Source organism: Heloderma suspectum, chromosome 5 (assembly GCF_057233095.1).
Source record: "Heloderma suspectum isolate Gila_16-S chromosome 5, 16-S_ref, whole genome shotgun sequence".
Taxonomy (NCBI): domain Eukaryota; kingdom Metazoa; phylum Chordata; class Lepidosauria; order Squamata; family Helodermatidae; genus Heloderma; species Heloderma suspectum.
The window spans coordinates 173,920,262-173,948,055 of record NC_139462.1 but is presented as its reverse complement, the minus strand read 5'-3'; the positions used below and the strand labels follow the sequence as shown (position 1 = coordinate 173,948,055).

General features: G+C 43.2%; 1 protein-coding gene across 2 annotated transcripts in view; it reads left to right on the top strand.

The window, feature by feature from the left end:
* Positions 1–27,794, top strand: part of KCNH8 (potassium voltage-gated channel subfamily H member 8) — a 297,245-nt gene that overhangs the window by 258,117 nt on the left and 11,334 nt on the right. For both annotated transcript variants that reach the window (XM_084860434.1, XM_084860433.1), the window contains exons 12-13: positions 17,687–17,725; positions 23,840–24,198. In XM_084860434.1, the coding sequence (XP_084716560.1) occupies positions 17,687–17,725; positions 23,840–24,198 (398 nt within the window). The remainder of the gene's footprint in view (positions 1–17,686; positions 17,726–23,839; positions 24,199–27,794) is intronic.

Sequence of the window (27,794 nt, the reverse complement as noted above, 5' to 3'; positions counted from 1 at the left end):
AAATGTGGCACAAGAAGGTTATAGAGCACTGAGCCAAGCATCTTTTCAGCCAGCAAAAATATCTTGGGTTCAAAATGCATTTATTTTGCAATCTACATACAGTCCTGTTCTGGTAGGCAGTGATGCTGTGGAATTCCTATCCAGTATCACAAGAGTGCTAAATGAACTGAAATGTACAGACTCAAAAGGAGGAGTTACAATCCTGCACACAGTTACGCACAGAACGAGCCATAAAATTGTAGAACCAGAGGGCTTGAGGGCCAACTTGTAATTAGCCACTTGCCTGGTTACCTGTGGCAAGTAATAAATGTCTGAGAGGTTCAGGAGAATCCGTATTCTAGTTTTTAAAAGCTACTAGCTATGTCTTTAAGACACAGAGAGCTCAGTTGGTACCCTACCTAACAGCCTGTGTTAAATAGAATTGCATGCTGGTGGTTGTGCGAATCATTTTTTCTCATTCAGTCTTAGAGTACACATGTATGTGTTTAGGAGGAAAATAGGATAGAAACTACCATTAGTATTGTACTGGGAAACACAGAACAATGTTAATGGTGGATGCCCACCTTCATTCACTTATAAAGCTACCTCATGTGGTATATAGCTCGCTCTACTCTGACTAGCAGCAGATTTCCACAGTGTAAGACAAGCCTCTTTCCCAGCACTGCTACTAGACATCCTTTTAGTTGGAGATTCCAGGTATAGAACCTGGAACCTTCTGCATACCAATCATGTGCCCTACCACTAAGCTGCAGGCCCTCCTTATTTACTCTCTGGAAAATGTAATGCTAAACTATGGTTTAAAATAAGGTACATAAGCCTCCCCTCCCCTCCACTAGCACAGCCACGAGGAGATCAGAAGTATTTGTTTCCATTTTCAGCTCACCACAGTTTGTCATTTTGTCCAAACCAGGAACTCTGTTAGTTTTAACTATGGTTTATCTGAACAAGTCAGGATCAGAAATCATTGTTTGATGTTGGCTTCTTTGGACAAATCATAGTTAAAATTAACTACAATCTGTCCCATTTCAGATGCAGAAACAAACCCAAGTTAGTTGAAAGTGGAAGCAAATGCTGCGTTGTAGGACAGGAGGGGAGGATAGAGAGCATGAGTCTGAGGTGCATACATGTCGCAGTAAACTATGATATAGTGTTATGTCCAAAGACAATGATTATCTTCTGGAGCAGAGGTGCAGAACCCAAATCCAGCTTGCCAGGCCCCTAATCTAGTCTTTGGAGCTTCCTGGGGTTCCTTCAGGGGGAGGAGGCTTGGTCTCCAAGCCCTCCCCCGGAAGAATCCTTCCCCCCCAAGCAGGGAATCCCCACTGTCATTTAGATCAGTGATAACAGGAGGGGATTCCACTGCGCATGACCCACAGAGAAATCCTTGATGTTATCTCTGATCTCAGATTGGACATAACAGTAAAGATTTGGGCAGCTGAGTCACTGCACACTCCATGCAGTGCTCCAACAGGGACAGCAGGTACCACATGAAGCCAGGGACTTGGTTACTACCAGGAAGAGTGGTCGTTCTTCCTGGTGGTGCCTGAGTGGCTTCACATGGCACCAGGGTCCTCATGGGGCGGCCAAACACTTCATGAAGCCAGGGACTCATCCAGTGCTGAGACAAGCTAATGGCTGGGGAAAGCCAAGGTAAACAAGTAAGTTTTGGGTAATCATCAAAAATACATCATCATTGGTGCCTGACATATTGTAGAGGGGAAGTCATTCCAGAGGAAGGGCATCACCACAGAGAAGGCCCATTGCTGCCTTACTGCCTGAAGTGACTCTGGAGGATGTGGCATGGACAATAAGGCCTCCCAAGAGGATTGTAGTGGGAAGGCTGTGCCGAGATGATCTGCATGCCTTCCTTAGTCTGCTCAGGGTCGGCGACAGATTCCAGCGGGCCTAGGCACATAGCTGCTGATGGGCCCCCACTGCTGCCTCCCCCGCTGCTGCAGTGCCCGCGTGCCAGCAGCTGCCCACCACAGCTGCAGAAGAAGCCCCTCATCCACCCGCCCACAACCGCCTTCATCGCCTCCGCCAAAGCCCCTCGCCCAGCCACCACCACCTTTGAAGCCCCTCACTCACCTGCACCACTACTGCTGAAGCCCTACTCCCTCGCCCACCTGCCCCAGTACCCAAGCTGCTCCCTCCCTCCCTTGGCTGCCCACCTCACCACTGAAGTATCTTGCCACACACCCATCCACTGCTGCTGCCCCTGCCCACCCAGCCATGACTTTTTTACCTGGGTTGGTGGTGGCTTGTCCTCCTCCTCAGCTGGCCATCCCTGCTGGCAAAGTGCTGCAGCACCCAGCCAGCTGAGCCTACAGGTCCCGTGCAGGTAAAGATTTTTTGAAATGTATGTTTTAAATAGCAGAAATCTGAACTAACCAGATGCTGCCTTTAGGGGAGGATTCAGCCAAAGAGAGCACAGGAGCAATGTAAAGACCGCCCTGTGCCCTCATTGGCCATGTTCCCCCAAAGGCAGATTGTTCCAGATTGCTACCACTCAAAAAGTTAGTTGTTGTGTGTTTTTTTAGTCGGGTGCCAATGCCATTGGGCCTACAGGCTCGGCCATGGCATGGACCTTTCGGCCAGGTGGGCAAGGAAGAGGAAGATGACAGCAGCTGCAGCAGGCTCATGGGCAGGGATACGCCCTTCTGGGGCACTGGGCCCTCAGCCGCTGCCTGCCTGTGCCAACACCTGGCAATGTGCCTCAGTCTGCTGTCCAGGTGTTGTTGATGGGCACCTTCAAGGATCCTGTTCTTCTGTCTGATGTTCTTTATCTTTAAAGTGGACTTGGACTAGCCAGCCCTTCAAACAGAGGACATATTAAAACTGAGGACTATCTTCTGTAAAAGAGGACACATGGCCACCGTAGACTGACCTCTTCCCAGAGGGTCAAGTAACAGCTATGCTATACAAGCAGCTGCTATTCCATGATGTAACAAGTTTTTTAAAAACATGCCATTCTGTGATGTAACAGTACTTTTTAAGGCACTGCTGCTTAATGCTTTCATGTCCCATGGTATAATACCAGTGCTTTTCACTGTATTTAAACCACAGAATATATAATTTCTACTTTTATTAAAACTTTTTAAAGAATCCATTAATCTTTTTCAGGACATGTAATTTTGACTTCGCGGTGTGGAAGGTGGGTTCAGTCTACAAAGCATTGCTGCTCTGTAACCTCCATTCATTTGGCAGATTCGTGAATTTAGGTTGCACAATAGCAACTCCTGATTCACTGACATTTTGTATTATTAATTTAATTATTACTTATTACTTAATATTAATATTACATTATTAATATTAAAGCAAGGGTAACCATTAGAAAAACATGATGAACCAAAAGGCTATATGCATGGAGTCCATGCACATATAATAAATAATTTCCATTATTTTGGTGAACTTCAGCTCAGTCAGTTGAGAGCAGCTGAGATGACCAAGCTCCTTGGTTTTGCTAGTTTCAAATATTCACATTTATGATTCTCTCTCTCAAAATCATGAAATGGATTTAGAAACATGGGATTTAAAAATAATACGGAATGTGAGGTTCATACCTATTGGTTACTTAAGACTTCATACTTTCTCCATCACTGCAAGAGTTCATACTTATAGCTCATAAAATGCCTGCAGCACTGGTAGTTTACACTGCTTATATTTGTCTAGGTACAGCAGTTTCTATGTCACATGTGAAGTCTGAAACCTTCTAGGTAAAAATAGTGAGTCATTTATAGTTCAGTCAACATTGTTCCTGTTTATTTTTAGAGGTTATGTAGCATTTGGAATGTTGATAAATGTTTTGTTTGCCAATTATGATGTATTTTAGGGGGAAACTACACATTATATGTAAGGAAGGCCCAACACCATTTTTCTCTAAAGAAAAGTGCCCGCTGAAGATTAATCCTTGCCTCCCCAGTTGTTTTTCAGCTCAGATATCCTGCCTAAACTTCTCCCCCCAGAGTTCCCTTACAAACATGCATTTGGGACCCAGCAGTGGAATGAACTGGGGGAAATTTGGAATGGAAAAGTGGGGAAAAGGTTGAAGTAAACACCCTTCCCTCTGCTTCTCTGCTAAAAATCCAACCCTACCACAGCTGCTTTTCTTTAATTAAAAATGCAGCACTGATGCTGTATTATACATATTTGTGCGTAACGTGTAGTTTCTCCCTTACTTTGTGTTTAACAAAACAGCTTCTTGGACAGATGGTGAAAGCCATTAAATATATTCAAGATCTACTGCTGGATCATATCCCACCAAAATATTGGCATTGGACACCTTCTGGGAAACCTTTATACTGCAATATTATGGACTGACTGTGGCACCAAACTACGGAGTATTGCAATAGCTCTTTTTTATAACTGCAGTTATTTGGAATCCCATTGTATTGTGTTGTCTTCAATCTTAACTAAACCATTAGTAAGAATGACTGTCTTGGAGCCAAACTAGACATGGCACATGAAATCTGTGACCAGCGTATTGTGAAAATTAATTTTCGAAGAACTGCTTGGGTTAGTTCTTGGATGGGAGACCGCCTGGGAATCAGGCTTCCTGCACTGAGCAGGGGGTTGGACTCGATGGTCTTGTAGGCCCCTTCCAATGATTCTATGATTCTATGATCTAGTGTTTCACCCTTTCTGTCTAGTGTTTCACCCTTTCTATGATTCTATGATCTAGTGTTTCACCCTTTCCCTCAACTAAATCACACTCACAACTGGTTATTAACCCTAGAGGGGAAAGGAGGGAGAATGCACTGCATATGTAGTTATCTTCGCACCCAACCTTGCCAAGGAGCTAATAGCCAGTTATGACTTTTTAATTATGTTTTGAGTAGCAGCGATCTGAACCAATCAGACATTGCCTATGTGGGAGTGGGGAGACATGGCCAATGAGGGCACAGGGTGGTCTGTACATCACTCCTATGCTCCCATTGTCTGAGTCCCCCAAAGACAGTGTCTGACTGGTTCAGATCACTGCTACTCAAAAGGTAAGATATAGATAGATATTAAAATTGGACGTGAGCCCCAGGCGCCATGACACTCTGCCAGGGGCTGGTCAGGTGAGGAGGAAGAGCCATCACTCCTGCTGCTGCCTCCACCCCCACCTCAGGTTAAGAAACAAACACATGGGGGAGGGGGTTTGGTGGCTTTGCTGGTGGGCGGGTGGCTTGGGCAGGGGGTGATAAAGTTTTTGAGAGGGCTTGACTGGTTGGCAGGAGGGGGAGGGGAAAATGACCGGGTAGGGTGGAGGAAAAGGGGAGGGGTGGGCAGGTGGCTGCAGTGGGGCTTCGGGACTGTGTGTGGGTGGGCAGGGGGCTTCAACAGCAGTAGCGGTGGTGGCAGTTGGGCGGCTTCAACCTGGCATCAATAGTGGCAGCTTCAGTGGTGGTGGTGGCAGGTGGGGCGCTTCGGTGGTAGCAGCCCGTCAGCAGCACTGTGCCAAGGGTACACTGGCGGCTGGCACCAGCCCTGCATCATGAAACCTATGGCAGCCTTCCCCAGCTGGTACCCTCCCGATGTGTTGGACTATAACTTCTGGAATCCCAAGCCAGCTGTACTGGCTGTGGGATTCTGCGAGATGTAGTCCAGCACATCAGGAGGACACCAGGTTGGCAAAGCCTGCCCTATGATGTTCCCTCCGTTCATTCACAATTGTGCTTCTGTGGGACATGACTTTTCTTCCATTATGGAAATAAAATTAGGAGTATCGACTTAGAAGCAGAAGGACCATGCTTTTTGGTTGTTATTTATGTGGCCTTTTCTGCGAACACTAAGGGAATGCTAGAATGAGTCATCAGCTCTTGGGTATAGTAGGTGTGCTGTCTCCATGCCTATGTGCCCTGTGTATAGACACTTCACAGCCAGTTTAACTCAAGCCTCTCTTTAAATCCAACAAACAATTCTTTATCTAACAGTCTCGTTCAATGGAACAACAAAGGAACAAGAATTCACAGACCACAGGAAATAAGGTGGTTGTCACAAATGAGGGTTAGGTCCACTGGGAAATTATTGGTGGACGCTGGATAAAAAAAAGGGTTGTTGTTGTTCAGTCGTTCAGTCGTGTCCGACTCTTCGTGACCCCATGGACCATAGCACACCAGGCCTTCCTGTCCTGCGCTCTCTCCCGGAGCGTGCTCAAGTTCATATTCATTGCATCGGTGATGCTATCTAGCCATCTCATCCTCTGCCGTCCCCTTCTCCTTTTGCCTTCAGTCTTTCCCAGCATCAGGGTCTTTTCCAGGGAGTTTTCTCTTCGCATTAGGTGGCCAAAATATTGGAGCTTCAGCTTCATTATCTGTCCTTCCAATGAGCACTCAGGGTGGATTTCCTTTAGGATGGACTGATTTGACCTCCTTGCAGTCCAGGGCACTCGTAAGAGTCTTCTCCAGCACCACAGTTCGAAAGCATCAATTCTTCGGCGCTCAGCCTTCCTTATAGTCCAGCTCTCACAGCCATACATTACTACTGGGAAAACCATAGCTTTGATTAGATGGACCTTTGTCGGCAAGGTGATGTCTCTGCTTCTTACTATGCTGTCTAGGTTGGCCATAGCTTTCCTCCCAAGGAGCAAGCGTCTTTTAATTTCATGGCTACAGTCACCGTCTGCGGTGATCTTGGAGCCCAAGAAAGTAAAATCTGTCACTGCTGCCATTTCTTCCCCTTCTATATGCCAGGAAGTGATGGGGCCAGATGCCATGATCTTAGTTTTTTTAATGTTGAGTTTCAAACCAGCTTTTGCACTCTCCTCTTTCACCCTCAACAAGAGGCTCTTTAGATCCTCTTCGCTTTCTGCCATTAGGGTGGTATCGTCTGCATATCGGAGGTTGTTGATAATTCTCCCAGCAATCTTAATTCCGACCTCTGATTCATCCAACCTGGCATTTCTCATGATGTACTCTGCATATAAGTTAAATAAGCAGGGTGACAATATGCAGCCTTGTCGTACTCCTTTCCCAATTTTGAACCAATCGGTTGTTCCATGTCTGGTTCTTACTGTTGCTTCTTGACCCTCGTACAGGTTTCTTAGGAGACAGGTAAGGTGGTCTGGTACTCCCATCACTTTCAGAATTTGCCACAGTTTGTTGTGATCCACACAATCAAAGGCTTTAGCGTAGTCAATGAAGCAGAAATAGACGTTTTTCTGGAATTCTCTTGCTTTCTCCATGATGCAGCAAATGTTGGCGATTTGATCTCTAGTTCCTCTGCCTCTTCGAAACCCAGCTTGTACTTCCGGTAGTTCTCAGTTCGCATACTGCTGAAGCCTAGCTTGTAGGATTTTGAGCATCACCTTGCTGGCATGTGAAATGAGCGCAATTGTGCGGTAGTTTGAACACTCTTTGGCGTTGCCCTTCTTTGGAATTGGAATGTAAACTGACCTTTTCCAGTCTTGTGGCCACTGTTGAGTGTTCCAGATTTGTTGGCATATTGAATGCAGCACTTTAACAGCATCATCTTTTAGGATTTTAAATAGCTCGGCTGGAATACTGTCATCTCCGCTAGCTTTGTTGTTACTAATGCTTCCTAAGGCCCACTTGACTTCACTCTCTAGGATGTCCGGCTCAAGTTCAGTGACCGCACTATCATGGCTATCAGGGACATTCAGATCTTTCCTGTATAGTTCTTCTGTGTATTCTTGCCACCTCTTCTTAATCTCATCTGCTTCTGTTAGGTCCCTGCCTTCTTTGTCCTTTATCATGCCCGTCTTTGCACAAAACGTTCCCTTGAGATCTCCAATTTTCTTGAAGAGATCTCTAGTCTTTCCCATTCTGTTGTTTTCCTCGATTTCTTTGCATTGTTCATTTAAGAAGGCCTTCTTGTCTCTCCTTGCTATTCTCTGGAACTCTGCATTCAGTTGGGTATATCTTCCCCTTTCTCCCTTGCTTTTCGCTTCCCTTCTTTCCTCAGCTACTTGTAAAGCCTCATCAGACAGCCACTTGGCTTTCTTGCATTTCTTTTTCTTTGGGATGGATTGAGTTGCTGCCTCCTGAACAATGTTACAGACCTCCGTCCATAGTTCCTCAGGCACTCTGTCTATCAGGTCTAATCCCTGAAATCTATTCCTCACCTCCACTGTATATTCATCAGGGATATGATTTAGGTCATACCTGAACGGTTTAGTGGTTTTCCCGACGTTCTTCAATTTCAGCCGAAATTTTGCAAGAAGCAGCTCATGATCTGAGCCACAGTCAGCTCCAGGTCTTGTTTTTACTGACTGTATGGAGCTTCTCCATCTTTGGCTGCAAAGGACATAATCAATCTGATTTCGATATTGACCATCTGGTGATGTCCATGTGTAGAGTCGCCTCTTGTGCTGTTGGAAAAGAGTGTTTGCTATGATCAGCATGTTCTCTTGGCAAAACTCTATTAGCTTTTGTCCTGCTTCATTTTGTACACCAAGGCCATGCCTGCCTGTTATCCCGGTGATTTCTTGACTTCCTACTTTAGCATTCCAATCCCCTATGATGAAGAGGACATCTTTTTTTGGTGTTAGTTCTAGAAGGTGTTGTAGGTCTTCATAGAACCTATCAACCTCAGCTTCTTCGGCCTCAGTGGTTGGGGCATAGACTTGAATTACTGTGATGTTGAATGGTTTGCCTTGGATTCGGTGAGGCCTGGTAAAAATGGAGTACCCTCTCCCAGGTCTTCTGGGCCTCCTGCTTCTTTTCTAGGCCAAAAGGTAAAGAAAGACTCCCGCCCAAAGGAAAGTTGCTACTAGTTCATCTCAGACTGCTAGGATCCAAGTACAGCAGGCCTGGCTAGCAGATCCTTGATCTCCCCACCCACAGTATGAATGTATAGATTTCTTTAATATGGAGCTGGGGGCAGCACAGTAAGCCTGTAGACCACCAAAGGTGCATAAAAAGGCACCAGAAAGGAAGCCGTGATAATGCAGAGAGAGCAAGGTGATGAAGTGAAAAATTAAAATTCATGAAATGTCAGACTAGGGAATTGTCTTGAGAATATTATATTCAATCATTGAATTAATTACATTAACAATTATAGCTGACCTAAGAGGTCCTTCAGATTACGCTCATCTCAGTGGGATGCAATTTAGGGATTTACATATTTCATTAAAAAAAAAACCTCCTGCTCAAAGAAAGGAGAGAGAGATGAGCATGTATGAGTCACTAAGCTTTCAGGTGATAGAGTAATCCCTCATTATATCCTCATGTATTTTCCATTACCACACAGAAAAATCCCTAGGAACAAAGCATATGGCATTTGATCGACAATCATATTACCAACATTCACAAACAGAATTTTGTACTTCTTAATGCTAAGCAGTTTGAGCGTAAATCCAGTTCTAAGCCTGGGTTTGTGCGTCTATATTTTTAAGCAAATGGGATCTAGACATGCAAAGCGTAACACAAAGAGTTCAGTGCATATGTAATCAGCATCTTCCCATGTACTTCTTATTTACCCTTCTTTATTTATTTAGAATGTTTTTAGGCTGCCCTTTAGGGTACAGAAGCCTGTCAAGGCAGCTCACAAAAGAAAAACAATACAACAATAAACATCAGAATTAACAGAAGTTTGTGCCAATAATAAAAGAGACATCCAAACCCCAAAATACTAAAACTAAAACAATTGCAAGTCAAAACCATCAGCAGTCCCATTAAAAATAACACTGAAAAAAAGATCAACCAAGGAAAACAAATGAGTTTGGAGCACTCTCCTGAATGCCTCTAGTTATGGGGATTGACAGACTGCAGTTGGTAGTGCATTCCAAAGATGTGGGGCCATGGCAGAAAAGGACCAGCCTGACTCCTCTCAGATGTGGGCAAGTAACAAGGGCCTTGAAGTATGGGCAGGCGGGTCTGGATGAAGGCAGTCCTTCAACTAACTTGCCCCACAAACTTTTAAGGATTTAAAGCAGGGGCAGGCAACATTGTCCTCTAGATGTTTTGGCCTGCAATTCCCATCAGCCCTAGCTAGCATAGCCAGTGGTGAGACACGATGGGAGTTGTCCCATCATGGTGAGACATGATGGGAGGCCAAAATATAGTAGGGATGTCAGAGAATTTCGCCACGAATCTCGGGGAGGCCGAATGCCAGCGCATTCGGCCCCCCGAAATTGGTGGTGAAATGGTCTGCCCCCCCCACCCGCCCCCGGGATGGGACTTACCTTCGGCGAATCTTCCTGGCGGCGGCGGCTCCGGCGGCAGTTCGGCGGCGGTTCAGCGGAGGCAGCCGGTCTTCCGACTGGCTGCCGCTGCTGCCATTTCCAGTTAAAACAAAAACAAAAAAGTAATAGGCTACGTAAAGATTTACGTAGCCTATCACAGCTAGATTTTTAAAAAACACCGTGATAGGCTACGTAAATGTTTATGTAGCCTATCACGGCTGACTGCAGGGACGGAAATGGTGGCGGCTATGGCCGCCGCCATTTGCGAAGCCAGCTGGCCAGGATTCGGGGGGGAGGGACGGAGCACCTCCCCCCGGCCAGAATTTCGGGGGGGAGGGACGGAGCGCCCCCCTGACCAGAATTTCGGGGGGGAGGGACGGAGCGCCTCCCCCCCCGGCCAGAATTTCAGGGGGAGGGACGGAGCGCCTCCCCCCCACCGCAAATGTCACCCTTCGAAAAGGTAAGTGACTTTCGTACATCCCTAAAATATAGGAAGGGCCATATGTTCCCCACCCCTGCTTTAAAGGTTAAAAGCAGTACTTTAAATTAAGCTTGGAAACACACTGCCCACCAGTGCAGGAAGATCCATATCAGTGTCACATGAACCGGCAGCCCACCAGTAGTCAGGCAGCCACATTCTGCACCATCCAAAGCTTCCAAATCATCTTTAAAAGCAGACCCACATAGGGTACACTACAGCTGTCCAGCTTGCATGGCACTAGCGCATGGACAATGGAGGCAAGGTCAGAATTTTCTAGATAGGGCCACAGCTGGTATACGGCATACTGATGCCACTTCAGCCCAAACCACTTTTCTATCTCTAACTCTGTTGAAAGAATGGCATCCGAGTCAGTATGGATACAAGCAACCTTATCCACAAAATGTCCTGTGACCTTCCACAAAATGTCCTTCTTTGTAATATATACACATTCTCTGAGGCCTAAATATGTTATGGTGACCAGTAAGCTCTTTCAACTCAAGCAGAGGTGAATTGAGGGGTAAACTGAGGGAATCGTAGGTGATTTTTACTTGGTTGGATGATATCACTGTGAATGGGCAGGGCTATATCACACATAAATTTGTCCAATTTGGATGTTTTAATGACATCACAGGGCTGCATAATATCATAATTTGAGAACTCATTAATTTAAAATATAAAATAATTAACAAATCTGTGATGATATGCAGAGCTGGACATAAATCATATTTCCTAATCTTATAGGGAAGTATGTTTAAGGCTGGTAGTGTCGCATCCCTAGTGAACTTCACAAACAGTGCAACACCCTGTCATCCTCCTTCACCAGGCTGTGTGTGTTTATCAAAGAGCTTCAGCTTTTGGGCAATATAGAAATGTAATAAATAAATTACATACATACACATACATAGATACATATCTGGTCTCCTGTTTGAGGATCCAAACAGGAATGATTTGCCCAGGATCTAAATTGACTATGGTGAAGTTTTTCATTTAATTTCCACCTTGACTGTATGTACTGCACTTGGTGGGGAAAATGCACCCTCTTTTTGGTAGGCTAATGATTCTATTTGGGTTATTTCACTTTTAAGTAGGTCACAACTGGCCAGTTCAGAGTGGGTAAAAGGAGACACTATAAAGTAGAGTGTGTTAGTGAGCAGCCAGGGGCCTCCCTAGGAGAATGACTGGGTGTACAATAGACCAGCCTATCACAGAAACTTGGCTTGATGGTATCTGGGACTGGAACACCCCTTGGGGCCTTTCCACCTCACTTTCCCTTTTGGGATGTGTGTATGACAGAGAGACCTGTTTAGGCAGCCTTCCCCTACCTGGTGCCCTCCAGATTTGTTGGACTACAACTCCTAGTATCCCCCAGCCAAAGTGGCTGTCTTGGAGATGTTGAGAGTTGTAGACCAACATATCTGGAGGGCACCAGGTAGGGGAAGGCTGCCTAAACAGGTCTCTCTGTCATACATGGTACATCTTTTATAAGTGACAGTGAGGAGTAAAGCATTGTGCCATGGGAGTCAGTGCCAGGATGGAGTCACCCACAGAGAGGTATGAGCCAGGTGGAGGCTGAGTCACCACTGCCTCATACCAGACGGTTAGTTATCCACACTGGTGGGTATTAACACCTTTTTGTTAAATGACACAAGGTACTGATTGCAAATCCATGGAAATTTTTAATAAAATCATCACTTTTAGTTTACCCAATCTGTGCCTCATGATTTTCTTCTAGGATCAGTGGGCAATCTGCCATGACTAGAAAAACCAAAGAAAATTATGTTTAAATTTCTTCTTTGGATTTCTCTTTTAATGAAAACAAACGCTTTATGTAATACCTCCTCCTTGACTTCCTTCTGTAGGGATAGGCACTGGCAGGGCTAGTCACTGTCGCCATCACCCTTTAAAAAGGATTTAAAAGATCAGAAATGAGGGCACCTCCTCAGGTTCTCTTATAATTAATTCCTCTCATATTAAATGTACTCAGAGGCAGAAAGGTGTAACCATGGTTATGTGAATCCTGTAGTCTTGAAATTTCGTACTGTTTACTGAGTCTGTTCCTGTTCTTGTTTGTGTCTGTGTGCCTGCTTTCTCTTTGGAGACAAAGGAGAGTCAATAGGAGCAAAAAAGAGACTTGGAAGGAAACACAGACAAGTGTCACCTTCACAGAAAGCCAAATTAATTTATGTTTTTTTCATACTTTATCCTGAAGTTTTGCTTTTAGCAAACAAGTTCCAGTATTACTATTCATCAACTATTAATATAAGGTACCAGAGAAATACAGTTCATTCATATTTTAAGAGAGTTAGCTGTATGTAGTTTCAGTATAAACTGGAACTGCTTATGTAGGGGCAGAGAAAATAAAATAAGGCTGTAAACCTATGAACACTTGCTTGAGAGTTGGACCTATTGAATTGTGTGGGACCTACTTCCAAGTAAACATGAATAAGGTTGGCCTGTGAGAGAATTTGGGGAGGGGAGAAAACTTTTTAGTCAATGTATATTGCCATCAAATCAAAGCTGAACGTACTAAAATAATCCTTTTAGGCTAATTTGAGCAAGGCAAAAGAGATCAGAGCTGCTGTACAATGTGGCTTTGAGACTGACAGTAGGGATGCATAAGAATTTCATTTCTGCTTGCGAAACATGTCAGCATGCCTTGTTCACAATATAGAGTGTGACCAGGAGAATGCATCTGCCGAAAATGTTCACAAATTCTCTAACGTGCTCGCATTTGATTTGTGCAAATTTAAAAAATGTGCACATTTTTAAACCACCCATACTTTAGTGTATGGGGAACATCTGAGCAAACTTTGGGGGGGGGGTTGTGCAACTTTCAAGTTTGATAGCTGTTTGTTTTGCACAATTTCCCATTTGCGCGAAACAAACAGCAATCCCAAATCCAAGCAGAAATTGAGGAGCGATGAACTGATGTTCAGAAAATCTTAGTGAGCTCGAATAACACTCATTTTCCTGCCCCTAACTGACAGTGCAATCCTCAAAAATAAGCCCCATCGATCTCAGTGGGACTTACTCCCAGGTGTTCAATTGTGGTTGAGGGTACAACTAGATGTGATATGGAAGATGCATGATCGAGATCTCCTGATTTACCATGGGGCATAAACTGGATCAGGATCACAGCACTAGGGAGGTGATGAAGACAGTTTAACCCTTCACCTGTGCCATTTTTCCAATGTAAATTGCTCCTCCTCCCTCAAGCGACTATTCGCTCCACAGGGGGAAATGTATAGGAATGAGTACCTATACATGTCTCTGGGGGAAACTGCAGCTTCAAGGAGGCGATTTAGATTGGGTAAACAACACAGGGGAAAAATTAAATCCTCCTTCCCCAGACCATGTTCTTGATCTAATTCTTCCCCCTCAATAGCTACTTTTAGCTTTAAAAAGAGCCAAACACATGAGATGCCTACATAATGACTTGCCTGGTATAGAAATGTGAAGGCCATGGTGGAGGGGGGAATGACTGAAATATTTGGGGGAGGGGAACATTTTCCTTTTTTTATGAGGACTCCCCACACACACATTTTTCCAACATAAAAACCGGAAATTGTGAAGGAAACTGGAAAATAAAACGACCCATTAAATACAACCTCTGTTAGAAAAAGTCTCTTTAGAATATGTTTCTGTTTTCAGCTTTATCCTCTCTGCTTCTCAGATGCCAAAACCTAAGATACATATGCTTAGGTAGCATAAGGTGCAGCAGTTTGCAGCTCTCTCTCTCTCTCTCTCTCTCTCGCTCTCGCTCTCACTCTCTCTCTCTTTTGTATTGAACATATTCACAGTTTTGCTGGTATAAAACTAAGGACACAATCCTATTCATGTTGAGACAGAAAAAAACTCCTACTCGCTGGGGAATGCTGGGAGTTATAGGACCTTTTTTTCTTTTGAAACATGCATCCTAAGACATTTATACTTTTGAAACTGAAATCCTGTGTATGCTTACCTGAGAGTAAAGTCCACTAAACAAAGTCGATCTGACATCTGAGTGAACATGCATGGAATTTCTCTGTAAATTTCATAAATATGCCAAATAGTACAAATGTTATACAACTACCCTATAAATGATGCATTTGCATATATTTCAATTTCTCCCGAAATTTCCAAAAAAAGAGGAGGGGATTTTTTTTCCCTGATAGCTTCAAAATTTCCAGAAAGTTTACATCTCTAGTCTGATCCTAAAACTCTGAATCAGGAAGTCTCCAGTTTGAATTTTGCCTCTCTTTAGGCAAGTCCACTTGAGCCCTCCCTCATCTGCTATATGGGGCTAATAATTTTGTTAATCACAACAACATAATGTTTGTGAAGCACTTCACTTCACTAAAGTGCTATATAAGTAATAAATAGTATGAGCGATGGGAGAATTCTGCTTTTGGGCTTCAGTCTCATCAGTCACATTGAACTCAGAAGGGCTTAACATCTGTATAAACATAGGGTTGCCCCCTTGACGGGGAGGTTCAAGAGACAGACTTACTGTTCAGGCCATGGCTTAAGCTGGGTAGGGGGGTGGGGGCCTACCCCCTCTGTCCTCTGAACTCTCTATGTTGAATAGGGAGGTCTGAAGGGGTGTTCTACTCCCATTCACTTGCGCACAAGTAAAACTCCCTGTGCAACCAGACTCCAGGGTGCCAGATTGCACAGAGCATTCTCCTCACGTTTGAGCGAATGTGAGTTGAACACCCCTTCAGGGACTGTTGGGTCTAGGGTGCACAGGGATGTATAGGGTGGGGCCAGTGTGCACAGCCCCATTCCCCTACCCAGTTTAAGCCTTTTCATGTTCAGTTAGTTATGTTTTATGAACCAACAATCCTCAGACACTGAAAGAGGTAAGGATTCTTTCACAATCCTCACAAAATTGTGAGGATTGTGAAAGATTGTCACAATTGTGAGGATTGTCACAAAACGACAATCCTCAGACTAGGGATGGACGAAAGTCACTTACCTGATCCCGAAGCTTGCTTTGCGGTGGGGGGGAGGCGCTCTGTCCCTGCCCCCGAAATTCTGGCCGGGGGGGAGGCGCCCTGTCCCTCCCCGCCGAAGTTCTGGCCGGGGGAGAGGCGCCCCATCCCTCCCCGCCGAAATTCTGGCCAGGGGGGAGGCACCCCGTCCCTTCGGCCGCGAAACGTCATCTCCTGCCGGGACGCAAATGGCGGCAGCCGTACCCGCCGCCGTTTGCATCCCTGCAGTCAGCTGTGATAGGCTACGTAAATGTTTACATAGCCTATCACAGCTGACTTTAAAAAAAAAGCACGTACGCAAATGGCGGCGCCCATGGGCACCGCCATTTGCATTCCTTATTTTGGCACGTGTAGTCTACGTAAACATTTACGCAGACTACGGCGAAAATAAGGGCAACGCTATAAGAGCCGTAGTCTATGTAAATGGTTACATAGACTACACTTGCCAAAATAAGGAACGCAAATGGCGGCGCCCATGGGCGCCGCCATTTACGTACGTGCTTTTTTTTTTTTTTTTCCTAAGTCAGCCGTGATAGGCTACATAAACATTTATGTAGCCTATCACGGTGTGTTTTTTTAAATCTAGCCGTGATAGGCTACGTAAATCTTTATGTAGCCTATTACATTTGCTTGTTTTGTTTTGTTTCTTTACTTGGAAATGGCGGCGGCGTCAGCTGGTCGGAAGACCAGCCGCCGCCGCCGCCGCACCGCTGCCGCACCGTCACCAGAGCCAACGCCGCCAGGGACATTCGAGCAAGGTAAGTCCCGTCCCGGGGGGGGGGGCGAGGGGGGGCAGACTGTTTCTCCACCAATTTTGGGGGGCCGAATGCGCTGGCATTTGGCCTCCCTGAGATTCATGGAGAAATTCTCTGACATCCCTACCTCAGACACTGAAAGAAGTAAGGACTCGATGGCCTTGTAGGCCCCTTCCAACCCTACTATTCTATGACTCTATTCTATGATCCCATTCTGTAGAAGGTGACCCTCTCAACACTTTATCCTTACAACTTAGAAGATCAGGTTATGCTAGACATGGGAAAAAAGAGGGGGATACAAGCTGTCTCCTATCAAAAAGTCTCTAGGCTGTGAGCCAATGTGTCTGAAAGTGTGAGACGAAGTAGCAATTAATAGTGAGAACATCAAAATCCAATGATGGTTTTTCTGCATAGGTTTACAAATATATTTGGAAATCTCACAAGAACATCATAGAGGATCAAAAAATGACTAAGGCATGATCAAAAATATGTCTGGAGACTGAGGCTGTTTTCTAAAAATTATTTACCAATATAATTATTCTGGTCGTTAGTAATTATTGCTATATTTATATAAGCAAGTTTTCTTAGAAGCTGGGTTTGGAAAGACCTCTGTTTGAGACCATCAGGCCAATTAGAGTTGATGCCACAGGCTAGCTAGACTGATGGTATGACCAAATCTTCTTATATCTTATCTCTAAACATAGAGTCTAGATCTCTGCCTAATTTTAACTCTGATCCTGCACTACTATCCATTGACTCATTCCTAAACAAATGTATTAGTGAGTACTACAACCCCTCCCTCTCAGAAAGAATATGTAAAAGCAAGCGAGCACATTTAGATGCACAACTTATGTGAATAGGTCCAAAGAAAGCAGATGTGGCTCCTGTGAACAAAATCATAAAATATATGAGTGAATTCACACTGTCCTACATCACAACATCTAATGTTTTTGCTAGGCATGTTAGCTCCCATGGAACATACAGACACAGACATGAGGGAGAAGTCATCTAAAATTATATACACATGGATCCCACACCATTAAAAAGCCATTTCTTTTTTTACTGGCATGGTAATGGTGCATCTTATCGGAAATCACCTCCTAAGAAAAAAGGCAGCTTTGGTATCATAAGGGAACATGCAAGTCCATTTTAAAACCTCTTTTTCTTTTCTTTTTTACTAATTCACTTTGTACTAAAATATTTTGCCAACTGCTGAAGCAAACAGACATGTAAGACATTTGATGTGAGATTTCCCTTTTATATGATCCCATGCTCTAAAATTGCTACTGGAAGCCACAATTGCACAGATTCTGTTATTTGCTACTTCCTCTATTTGTTGTTCTTTCAGGTAATCACAAGATTATCAAACAAGTCTGCAATCTGTCAGGTATGGTTGTCTGATTTTAATATAATTAGCTTAATTCTACATAACAAAACACATGTGGCTGAATCCAAATCCCCTCTAAGTCAGAATGCCCCCTATGGGCCCCAGTAAGTACTGAACTGTAACTTTAAAAAAGACCATTACTTATATTGAGTGCAATTGAGGTGGCATGGATAAACTTGTGTATTTGCATATCGCATTGCTACTTCTGCATTTTAAGATTAAGCCCTGCATGTTTAGTTGCTAATCTCTGTGTGTGGATACATCTTGAGATATGAAAATCTTAAGATGTGATTAAGTCTTTGTCTGTCTCATGTCAAAATATTATGTCGTTTGCATGTCAAGTTTTGTGTCGTGTCGCATCTCTCCAAGAGATCAGTTTTAATTATATTCTGCTGTCACATTTGAAATATTGAATTTTTCCAGGATTTTAAACAACAAACTTTTACTTTGCAATATCAATATCAACATAGAAATTTCAAAAACTTTACTATGTAAAGAGTGAAAGCTATTAGCAAAATTAAATTCATGTTAATATCAGGATAACCGAGTACACAACACTTACCAAATTATTCCAACAATAAAATGAAAAGAGTTGGAAATGTACTGGAGGGCCTTTCCTCCATAGAAGAATAGCCACATTTCAGTTCTGAGAAGAAAGTTATTGAGCTCAGTTCTCTCTGGCAGCATGCCCTCTGACCTTCTCAATCTTGGTCTTTAGTCCTAAGCATGAGGGAATGCTGTGGTTATTCCGTGGTGACGAAAAGACATTCTGCACCTGCACACTGTTACACTTTGTTATCACGACGTTACTTAATGCAGGATTTAGCCTTGGTATTGAATTGTTCAGTCGTTCAGTTGTGTCCGACTCTTCGTGACCCCATGGACCATAGCACGCCAGGCCTTCCTGTCCTGTGCTCTCTCCCGGAGTGTGCTCAAGTCCATATTCATTGCATCGGTGATGCTATCTAGCCATCTCATCCTCTGCCGTCCCCTTCTCCTTCAGTCTTTCCCAGCATCAGGGTCTTTTCCAGGGAGTTTTCTCTTCGCATTAGGTGGCCAAAATACTGGAGCTTCAGCTTCAGTATCTGTCCTTCCAATGAGCACTCAGGGTTGATTTCCTTTAGGATGGACTGATTTGATCTCCTTGCAGTCCAGGGGACTCGTAAGAGTCTTCTCCAGCACCACAGTTCGAAAGCATTAATTCTTCAGCGCTCAGCCTTCCTTATAGTCCAGCTCTCACAGCCATACGTTGCTACTGGGAAAACCATAGCTTTAATTATATGAACCTTTGTCGGCAAGGTGATGTCTCTGCCTCTTACTATGCTGTCTAGGTTTGCCATAGCTTTCCTCCCAAGGAGCAAGCGTCTTTTAATTTCATGGCTACAGTCACCGTCTGTGATGATCTTGGAGCCCAAGAAAATAAAATCTGTCACAGCTTCCATTTCTTCCCCTTCTATATGCCAGGAAGTGATGGGGCCAGATGCCATGATTTGCGTTTTTTTAATGTTGAGTTTCAAATTTGCACTCTCCACTTTCACCCTCAACAAGAGGCTCTTTAGATCCTTTTCGCTTTCTGCCATTAGGGTGGTATCGTCTGCATATCTGAGGTTGTTGATAATTCTCCTGGCAATCTTAATTCTGAACTGTGATTCATTCAACCTGGCATTTCTCATAATGTACTCTGCATATAAATTAAATAAGCAGGGTGACAATATGCAGCCTTGTCGTACTCCTTTCCCAATTTTGAACCAATTGGTTGTTCCATGTCCGGTTCTTACTGCTGCTTCTTGACCCTCGTACAGGTTTCTCAGGAGACAGGTAAGGTGGTCTGGTACTCCCATCTCTTTAAGAATTTGCCACAGTTTGTTGTGATCCACACAATCAAAGGCTTTAGCGTAGTCAATGAAGCAGAAATAGACGCTTTTCTGGAATTCTCTTGCTTTCTCCATGATCCAGCGAATATTGGCGATTTGATCTCTAGTTCCTCTGCTTCTTTGAAATCCAGCTTGTACTTCTGGTAGTTCTCGGTTCACATACTGCTGAAGCCTAGCTTGTAGGATTTTGAGCATAACCTTGCTGGCATGTGAAATGAGCACAATTGTATGGTAGTTTGAACACTCTTTGGCATTGCCCTTCTTTGGAACTGGAATGTAAACTGACCTTTTCCAGTCTTGTGGCCATTGTTGAGTGTTCCAAATTTGTTGGCATATTGAGTGCAGCACTTTAACAGCATCATCTTTTAGGATCTTAAATAGCTCAGCTGGAATACTGTCATCTCCACTAGCTTTGTTGTTACTAATGCTTCCTAAGGCCCACTTGACTTCACTCTCGAGGATGTCCAGCTCAAGTTCAGTGACTGCACTATCATGGTTATCAGGGACATTAAGATCTTTCCTGTATAGTTCTTCTGTGTATTCTTTTCATCTCTTCTTAATCTCATCTGCTTCTGTTAGGTCCCTGCCTTCTTTGTCCTTTATCATGCCCGTCTTTGCACAAAATGTTCCCTTGATATCTCCGATTTTCTTGAAGAGATCTCTAGTCTTTCCCATTCTATTGTTTTCCTCGATTTTTTTGCATTGTTCATTTAAGAAGGCCTTCTTGTCTCTCCTTGCTATTCTCTGGAACTCTGCATTCAGTTGGGTATATCTTCCCCTTTCTCCCTTGCTTTTTGCTTCCCTTCTTTCCTCAGCTACTTGTAAAGCCTCATCAGACAGCCACTTTGCTTTCTTGCATTTCTTTTTCTTTGGGATGGATTTAGTTGCTGCCTCCTGAACAATGTTACGGACCTCTGTCCATAGTTCCTCAGGCACTCTGTCTATCATGTCTAATCTCTTAAATCTATTTGTCACCTCCACTGTATATTCATAAGGGATATGATTAAGTCATACCTGAATGGTCTAGTGGTTTTCCCTACGTTCTTCAATTTAAGCCGAAATTTTGCAAGAAGCAGCTCATGATCTGAGCCACAGTCAGCTCCAGGACTTGTTTTTATTGACTGTATAGAGCTTCTCCATCTTTGGCTGCAAAGGACATAATCAATCTGATTTCGATATTGACCATCTGGTGATGTCCATGTGTAGAGTCGCCTCTTGTGCTGTTGGAAAAGAGTGTTTGCTATGATCAGCGTGTTCTCTTTAGCAAAACTCTATTAGCCTTTGTCCTGCTTCATTTTGTACACCAAGGCCATGCTTGCCTGTTATCCTGGTGATTTCTTGACTTCCTACTTTAGCATTCCAATCCCCTATTATAAAGAGGACATCTTTTTTTGGTGTTAGTTCTAGAAGGTGTTGTACGTCTTCATAGAACTGATGAACCTCAGCTTCTTCGGCCTCAGTGGTTGGGGCATAGACTTGAATTACTGTGCTGTTGAATGGTTTGCCTTGGATTCGTACTGAGATCATTCTATCGTTTTTGAGATTGTACCCCAGTACTGCTTTTCCCACCCTTTTATTGACTATGAGTGCTACTCCATTTCTTCTAAGGGATTCTTGCCCACAGTAGTAGATGTAATGGTCACCTGAATTAAATTCGCCCATGCTTGTCCATTTCAGTCTGCTGATTCCCAAGATGTCGATGTCCAATCTTGCCATCTCATGTTTGATCACCGCCAGCTTACCTTGATTCATTGATCTTACATTCCAGGTTCCTAAACAATATTGTTCTTTACAGCATCAGATTTCTTTTCACCACCAGACACATCCACAGCTGAGTGTCCTTTCGGCTTTGGCCCAGCTGCTTCACTCCTTCTGGCGCTACTTGGAAATTCCCTCTGCTCTTCCCCAGTAGTATATTGGACACCTTCCGACCTGAGGGTCTCATCTCCTGGCGTCATATCTTTTAGCCTTGTGATACGTTCCATGGGGTTTTCTTGGCAAGAATACTGGAGTGGGTTGCCATTTCCTTCTCCAGTGGACCACATTTTGTCAGAGCTCTCCACCATGACCTGTCCATCTTGGGTGGCCCTGCACGGCATAGTTTATGGCTTCACTGAGTTACACAAGCCCCTTCACCACAATAAGGCAGTGATCCATGAAGGGGTGGTATTGAATACAGATTCTTATATTAGAACTGAAAGTGGAGGTGAATTTTTCTTGATAATTCTCTAAAGAGGACACAGGATCTTTATCTTTCCTGCTAAACCAATTTTTTGTTCTGAAGTAACATTGTTCACACCTGTTCTTTCATAGACATTGTGTTGTGGAAATAAAATGTAATTGGACAATGGTATTTTTTTCCAGTTGAGGTCAAAATATGATTTTAATTTTTAAAAATATTAGTTGGAAGATTGGAATGGAATATTTTAAACCCAGTCCAAATCTTTGCTCAGTCATAAAATTAACATGTAGCTATGTGTAGCTGTGGGCAAATTACAGATTTTCAGCCTAATCTGTTTTTCAAGGTGGTTCTGAACATAAAATGGAAGACAGGCATGTAGAAAGCTCCATAGACACAGGCAGGTTACAAATATGATAGACAGCTAGATAGGGATCCAATACAGACTATAGCTGCAAGACCTGGCTACAAGACATTTCACCCTTCTAAGAGAAAAGTAGACTGTGTAAGGAATGGACTCTGTAACAAACACAAAGTATATTATTGTAAGAATCAGCTCTGTATGTGAGAAAAAGTCCATGATTTTAAACAAAACTCCATTTATACAATTTTTTTCTTTACCAAGAAATGTTACCTACTTTTGGTTCTTGCAAATCACATCATTAACATGTTTTGAAAAGTTCTGTATTAAAACATACAGACATTACTGGAGTTTTCTGCTGTTCAGTAATTTTTTTAAAGTTATAACTTGCCTATTATTCCTGCAATATACAATATAACCAATTGTATTTTTCCCCAATGAACTCACCCACCTACTAACAGCATCATGGTTTTGGTGGCTGCCCCAGTTCTGGAATAGCCTTCCTCTATACGTTTGTCTATACCATTCTCTCCTTTGGAGTTGGAAACTATGTAAGGCCTAAATTCTCACTAAATTCTTAGGATGGGATCCAGGATTAGCCTTCTGTGAGAGAAAGGGACCTTCCACGAGAGAAAGGGGTCTGTTGTTCACAGAAGGTCCCTCTGTCTCATTTGGGGGGATCTGACTAATTTGGGGGATCCCTCCTCCCTCCACAACACACACACCGCACAGCTCACCAAATTCAGCAGGGTCTTCCAATTCTCTCTGTGTCATTTTCAGGGGAATGGAGGGGCTGCCATGGGAATGGGAGGGCAGGGAAGTCCACAGTTGATCCAGCATAAATTTGGATCCAAGCCAATGGCTAGTGTGGGGAAGGAACCGAACTAGTCCAAGGATGCTGTTTTTATGTTGTTATTTATCAGTGTTAATTTATTGTCTTGATTTATTTGTGTGTGTTGCAAATGTTATGTTTGTAATGATAGCCTCCTTGAGCAAATTTGGAAAACAGGGTCAGCCTCAGGAGTTGACATAGTTGGGCAGTTGCCAAGGCTCACTCCCCAGCAGGGGGCACAGTGCCAACACCCCTACGCAGTGACCTTGCTTCTCCTTTTGTTCTCCTTGCTGACGTTGCCTGTTCACATGACTCTTCTAAGCAAGTAAGCAGTGACAGGAGCAAAGAGAAAGAGCAGCCTCCTCCATTCCCCTTGCTCTCTCTCTCTCTGGGAGGCTATGTACATTGCACCAAAAGGGATAAGGTGAGTAAATGGGCAGCAGCAACAGCAGTGACGAGAATGTGGGCCCACCCAGTGGGGGGCTTAATGAGGTCACCTTGCCCAAGAGCCCCCAAAATGTGGAGCCTGGCTCTGTTGGAAAGGCAGGATACATATTTGCATAAATATGTAAAATTATTAAAGAGCATATTAATCTATTAGATGGTGTATAGCTCTGTAGGAACTAAAATTAAGTAACATTTCCAGGTAACAAAATACATTTGCATTCCATTTACTAAATTGTGTTGATATAGGGATGCTTTACATGTACATAATGGAATCAATTAAAAAAAATCCGAGAAGCTGGAATTGCTTACAGCTGGAACATTGGTGGGCTCTTGGTTAGATTCAAATGGTTACAACACAACAGGCAGTATGCATATACAACAAACACATTTCCATTTTAATATGACTTATCCACTTTTTTAGGTAGACGCCAAAGGAAATGGCAGCATAACCAAGAGACTTCCATCCATAGTTGAGGACGAGGAAGAAGAGGAGGAGGTTGCAGAAGAGGAGGCAGCTACTCTTTCTCCAGTCCACACAAGAAGCACAACCTCCTCCCAGCAGAAAAAGTCAGGAAGCAATAAAAGTTATCTTGGGATAAACTTGAAACAGTTGGCCTCAGGAACTGTGCCCTTCCACTCACCTATCCGAGTTTGCAGTGCAAACTCCTCTAGAACCAAGCATGAAACCGAACTTCATTACTACTCCAAAAGGAGAGAGAAGAACCTGAAGCTGCATCTTTCATCACTAAACAGCATTGGTCCTCCAGAGCTCAGCCCTAGGTAAACATTCAAAATACCTCTTGACTAGTGTTTTTTATTCTGATGCCATCATTTTTTCATACTGTTCAGACATGTTTTCCGTTGTTTGATATTGATTCTAATAATATTGTTGCCTTGAAATGTCATGTATCTACAGATTTATGATACTTAAGGCTTAGTTAATCCTATACATGTTAGACAGAAAAAGGTTGTGGGACTCTTTTCTGTTTAAACATGCAGAGGATTGCATCCTAAGCCACTTTCATTATAGCGTTGATGTATCCATAAAAGAATGCTCTTTTTATAGAGAACTTTCAGAACTAATAACTAAAGCTGGAATATAAAATCAGTATTATATACTGAAAACAAAGCTAAGAACATAAGAATAACTGTGTCGGCCTATCTAACATCCATTTAGGACATCAAACAGCAAATCAGCCTTTACTGAACTTTCAGTTGTTGTTTTCATTATTGTCAAAACAAAAAGCACCTCCATTTTCCAATGTGCTTTCAGCTATCCCCTTGAAATTTTATCTTTTTTTTATCAGGTCTTGGACTCAAGAACAAAATATACTAAAGCCCCTAAAGTCCGCTAATTTAAGACTCTCTGGAATTGTGCAGTTCCTGAGCTAACTCACAGAGTACACCTCACAAAAGCTTCTGAGCTCTGGAAGCAGATAAATGGTATTCATTGTATTTAAACTGTATATCCTGCCCTTCCGGGCAAAATGCTTACTTAAGGCATTTTGAGCTCCCTGGCCTGACTAAATTAAAGCTTAGGAAGAATCCCTTTATACACTGTGCGTAAGCCTTTCCTAGCCCATGGCTGCATTTGGACAAACAAATCTTGGCTTAATAAGCTCAAGTATGAACAAACTTCATGCAGCTGCTTTGTTCCTCCTTTCAGGGAACTAGGGAACGAATTCCCAAAGAGCATGTAGGACCCCCAGTGGATTCGAGGACGGCTTGCTTTTGTGCTTGCTAATATTTTGTGCTTCCTAATGTACTTGCTAGTATAACAGAAAGCACAAGTATGTTTTACAAGGACTTTTAAGAAAACATATAGATACCTTTTCAGGGAGCTAAAATTCAAATTAATAGCCTTTTATAGAGTGGTGGTAAATTTTTACTAGTTTGTCAACTTGTGTTTTTTTGTGGCAATCTCCTCCCTCCTTCTTCTGTTCCTGTATGAAGCAAAGATATCAATCTAGCCTCAGGCTCTCTTTCTGTAGAGCCCATCAATTTCAAAATAAGGTCATGATACAGTGATTCCCCACCCCCTTACCCCACCCACACAAATAACAACTCTGCATCTTTCACCGTAGCAGCACTGCCCTCTGCCATGCTTAAAGGTAAAGGTAAAGGTGTCCCCAACCAGTTGTGTCCGACTCTAGGGGGTGGTGCTCATCTCCATTTCTAAGCCGAAGAGCCAGCGCTGTCCGAAGACGCTTCCGTGGTCATGTGGCCGGCATGACTGAACACCGAGGTGCATGGAACGCTGTTACCTTTCCCGCCAAAGCGGTACCTATTTATCTACTTGCAATTTCTTGCTTTCGAACTGCTAGGTTGGCAGGAGCTGGGACTGAAGACGGGAGCTCACTCCGTCACGCGGCACTCGGGTCTCGAACTGCTGTCCTGCCGACCTTCCGGTCTGCAGTTCAGCGTCTTAACCACTAAGCCACCGTGGCCCTGCCATGCTTAGGACAGTCTAAAATTCACTGTAGCTTAGGAAAACAGTTTGCAGTCACCTTTTATCCCTGGTCCTCTTCAAAAGTATGAGCAGTTCCACATGAATAAATTAGATCTGACAAGAAAGATGAAGGCTTGCAGCATTCTGTCTGACATTTCTTTTTGGTGGCGGTTATAGGCCACTTTTATTTCTGGAAACAAATATTTTGGATTTAATAAAAGGAGATTGCACTATGAATGGTTAATTATTCTTGCTTGTGGCTATACACACCTACTACAGCTGGTATTTCCTTACCACTGCTAGTGTCCAGGCATGAAGTCTGAATGACTTGTCATGCAATGTAAAAACAATGCTAATAATTTCACATTAAATCTTCTGAACTTCATGGAGTTGACAACACTGTTGATTTATAATCATGAATAGTGAACACAAACTTGTCCTCTGAGTGTGGATTTGTATGTTGTCAAAACACTACCACCCAACTCAAGAGAAAAGTATTAGCAGGTTTTGAGGAACTGCAAAGTTTGCAGAAGTATACAAAAAATAAGAAAAACATTAAGGCAGAAAACCCTCGAGAACAGCTGAATGACGACTGAGCATGCTCAGTGGTCATGGAATGCACATTGACTGTTGAAAGCAAAAAAGGGGGAAACCATGGAGAGGGGGAGTGGAATGGAGTATCCTGGAAGATGGTATGGCTGGCTAGAACCCTGAGCAGGACAACTTCACACTAACATTTTGCTGTAGGTTGCATATGTAACTACTATGAATCAAATGGTTGTCTATATGTGAATTATTTAGAGAAAGGTTTGTTCATGGACTCTGTTGTTCCTATTATGGTACACTCACATGGTCAGGACATAATAGGATTTGTAATTTTTTCATTTATTTTTTCATTATTTTACTTTTAAGTATTTTAATTATTTTAATTATTTAATTTTTTATTATTAATTTAAATCTTGCAAGGAGCCCAAGGTGGTTTACATGGTCTTCCTCCTCTCCATTTTATCCTCACAACAACCCTGTGGGGTAGGTTAGGCTGAGAGTCAAGTGACCAAAATCACCAAGTGAGCTTCATATGGGTCCCAGTTCAACACTCTAACCACTACACCACACTGGCTCTCTTGAACAGCAAGAGTTTCAAACCATTTGAGAAACTCCTTCTAAAAGTCTCCTTAGTTTCAAAAGTGGTTTGCCATGTGGCACTGGAGGGGGGTGGCTGTGTGAGAAATATAAGCCCAGTGCCCCCTTGGGGTTGTGGAACTAGTATCACTGTCCTTTGATGGCAGCCCATGTTTGGTCTTCTCTTCGTAGTATTATATGCCACCTTGGGGGTCTGCATAGGCCAAGACAGGTAACTAGCTAACTAACTAAACAAAGTAAGTCATTGTTTTTATACTGTGCAGCATCTCCTGTAAAGATTTATTAGCCTCAAATTGTTGTATGAGATATATGTGGCTTAGTTTCCAAAGCCAAGGTCTAGGGCTTTAGCCTGCCATAGGCTTACTACCTTATTCATGAATGTGCCTTTAACAGTTGGATGACAGGCAGATATTCAGCAGATACAGTTTGCCACATTGTGGTACGTCCACATCGAGGAAAGTTGCGACAGCTGAATTTCTGCTTGCGGTGCAGCTGATCAAGGCACAGTATGTTGTGGAAAAATGGCCATCAAGTCTTGCAAACAAAAGTGAAAGGCAAGAAATGGTTGTGACATGTGCAACTACAGCTAAGCTCCAGATACAAGTGAAACTTGTCAGGAGAAAATGGATTACTGCACCATTTTTATAATTGCAACCATATTTGAAGGATGTTTTATAGTAGCTGTGCAAACTATTGTAGAAAACAAGTATTTGAAACTGCTAAACTTGTATTCAGCTCTGTGAATGAATAATTGTTTTGCAGTTAGTGTTACTGAGAAAAAAGT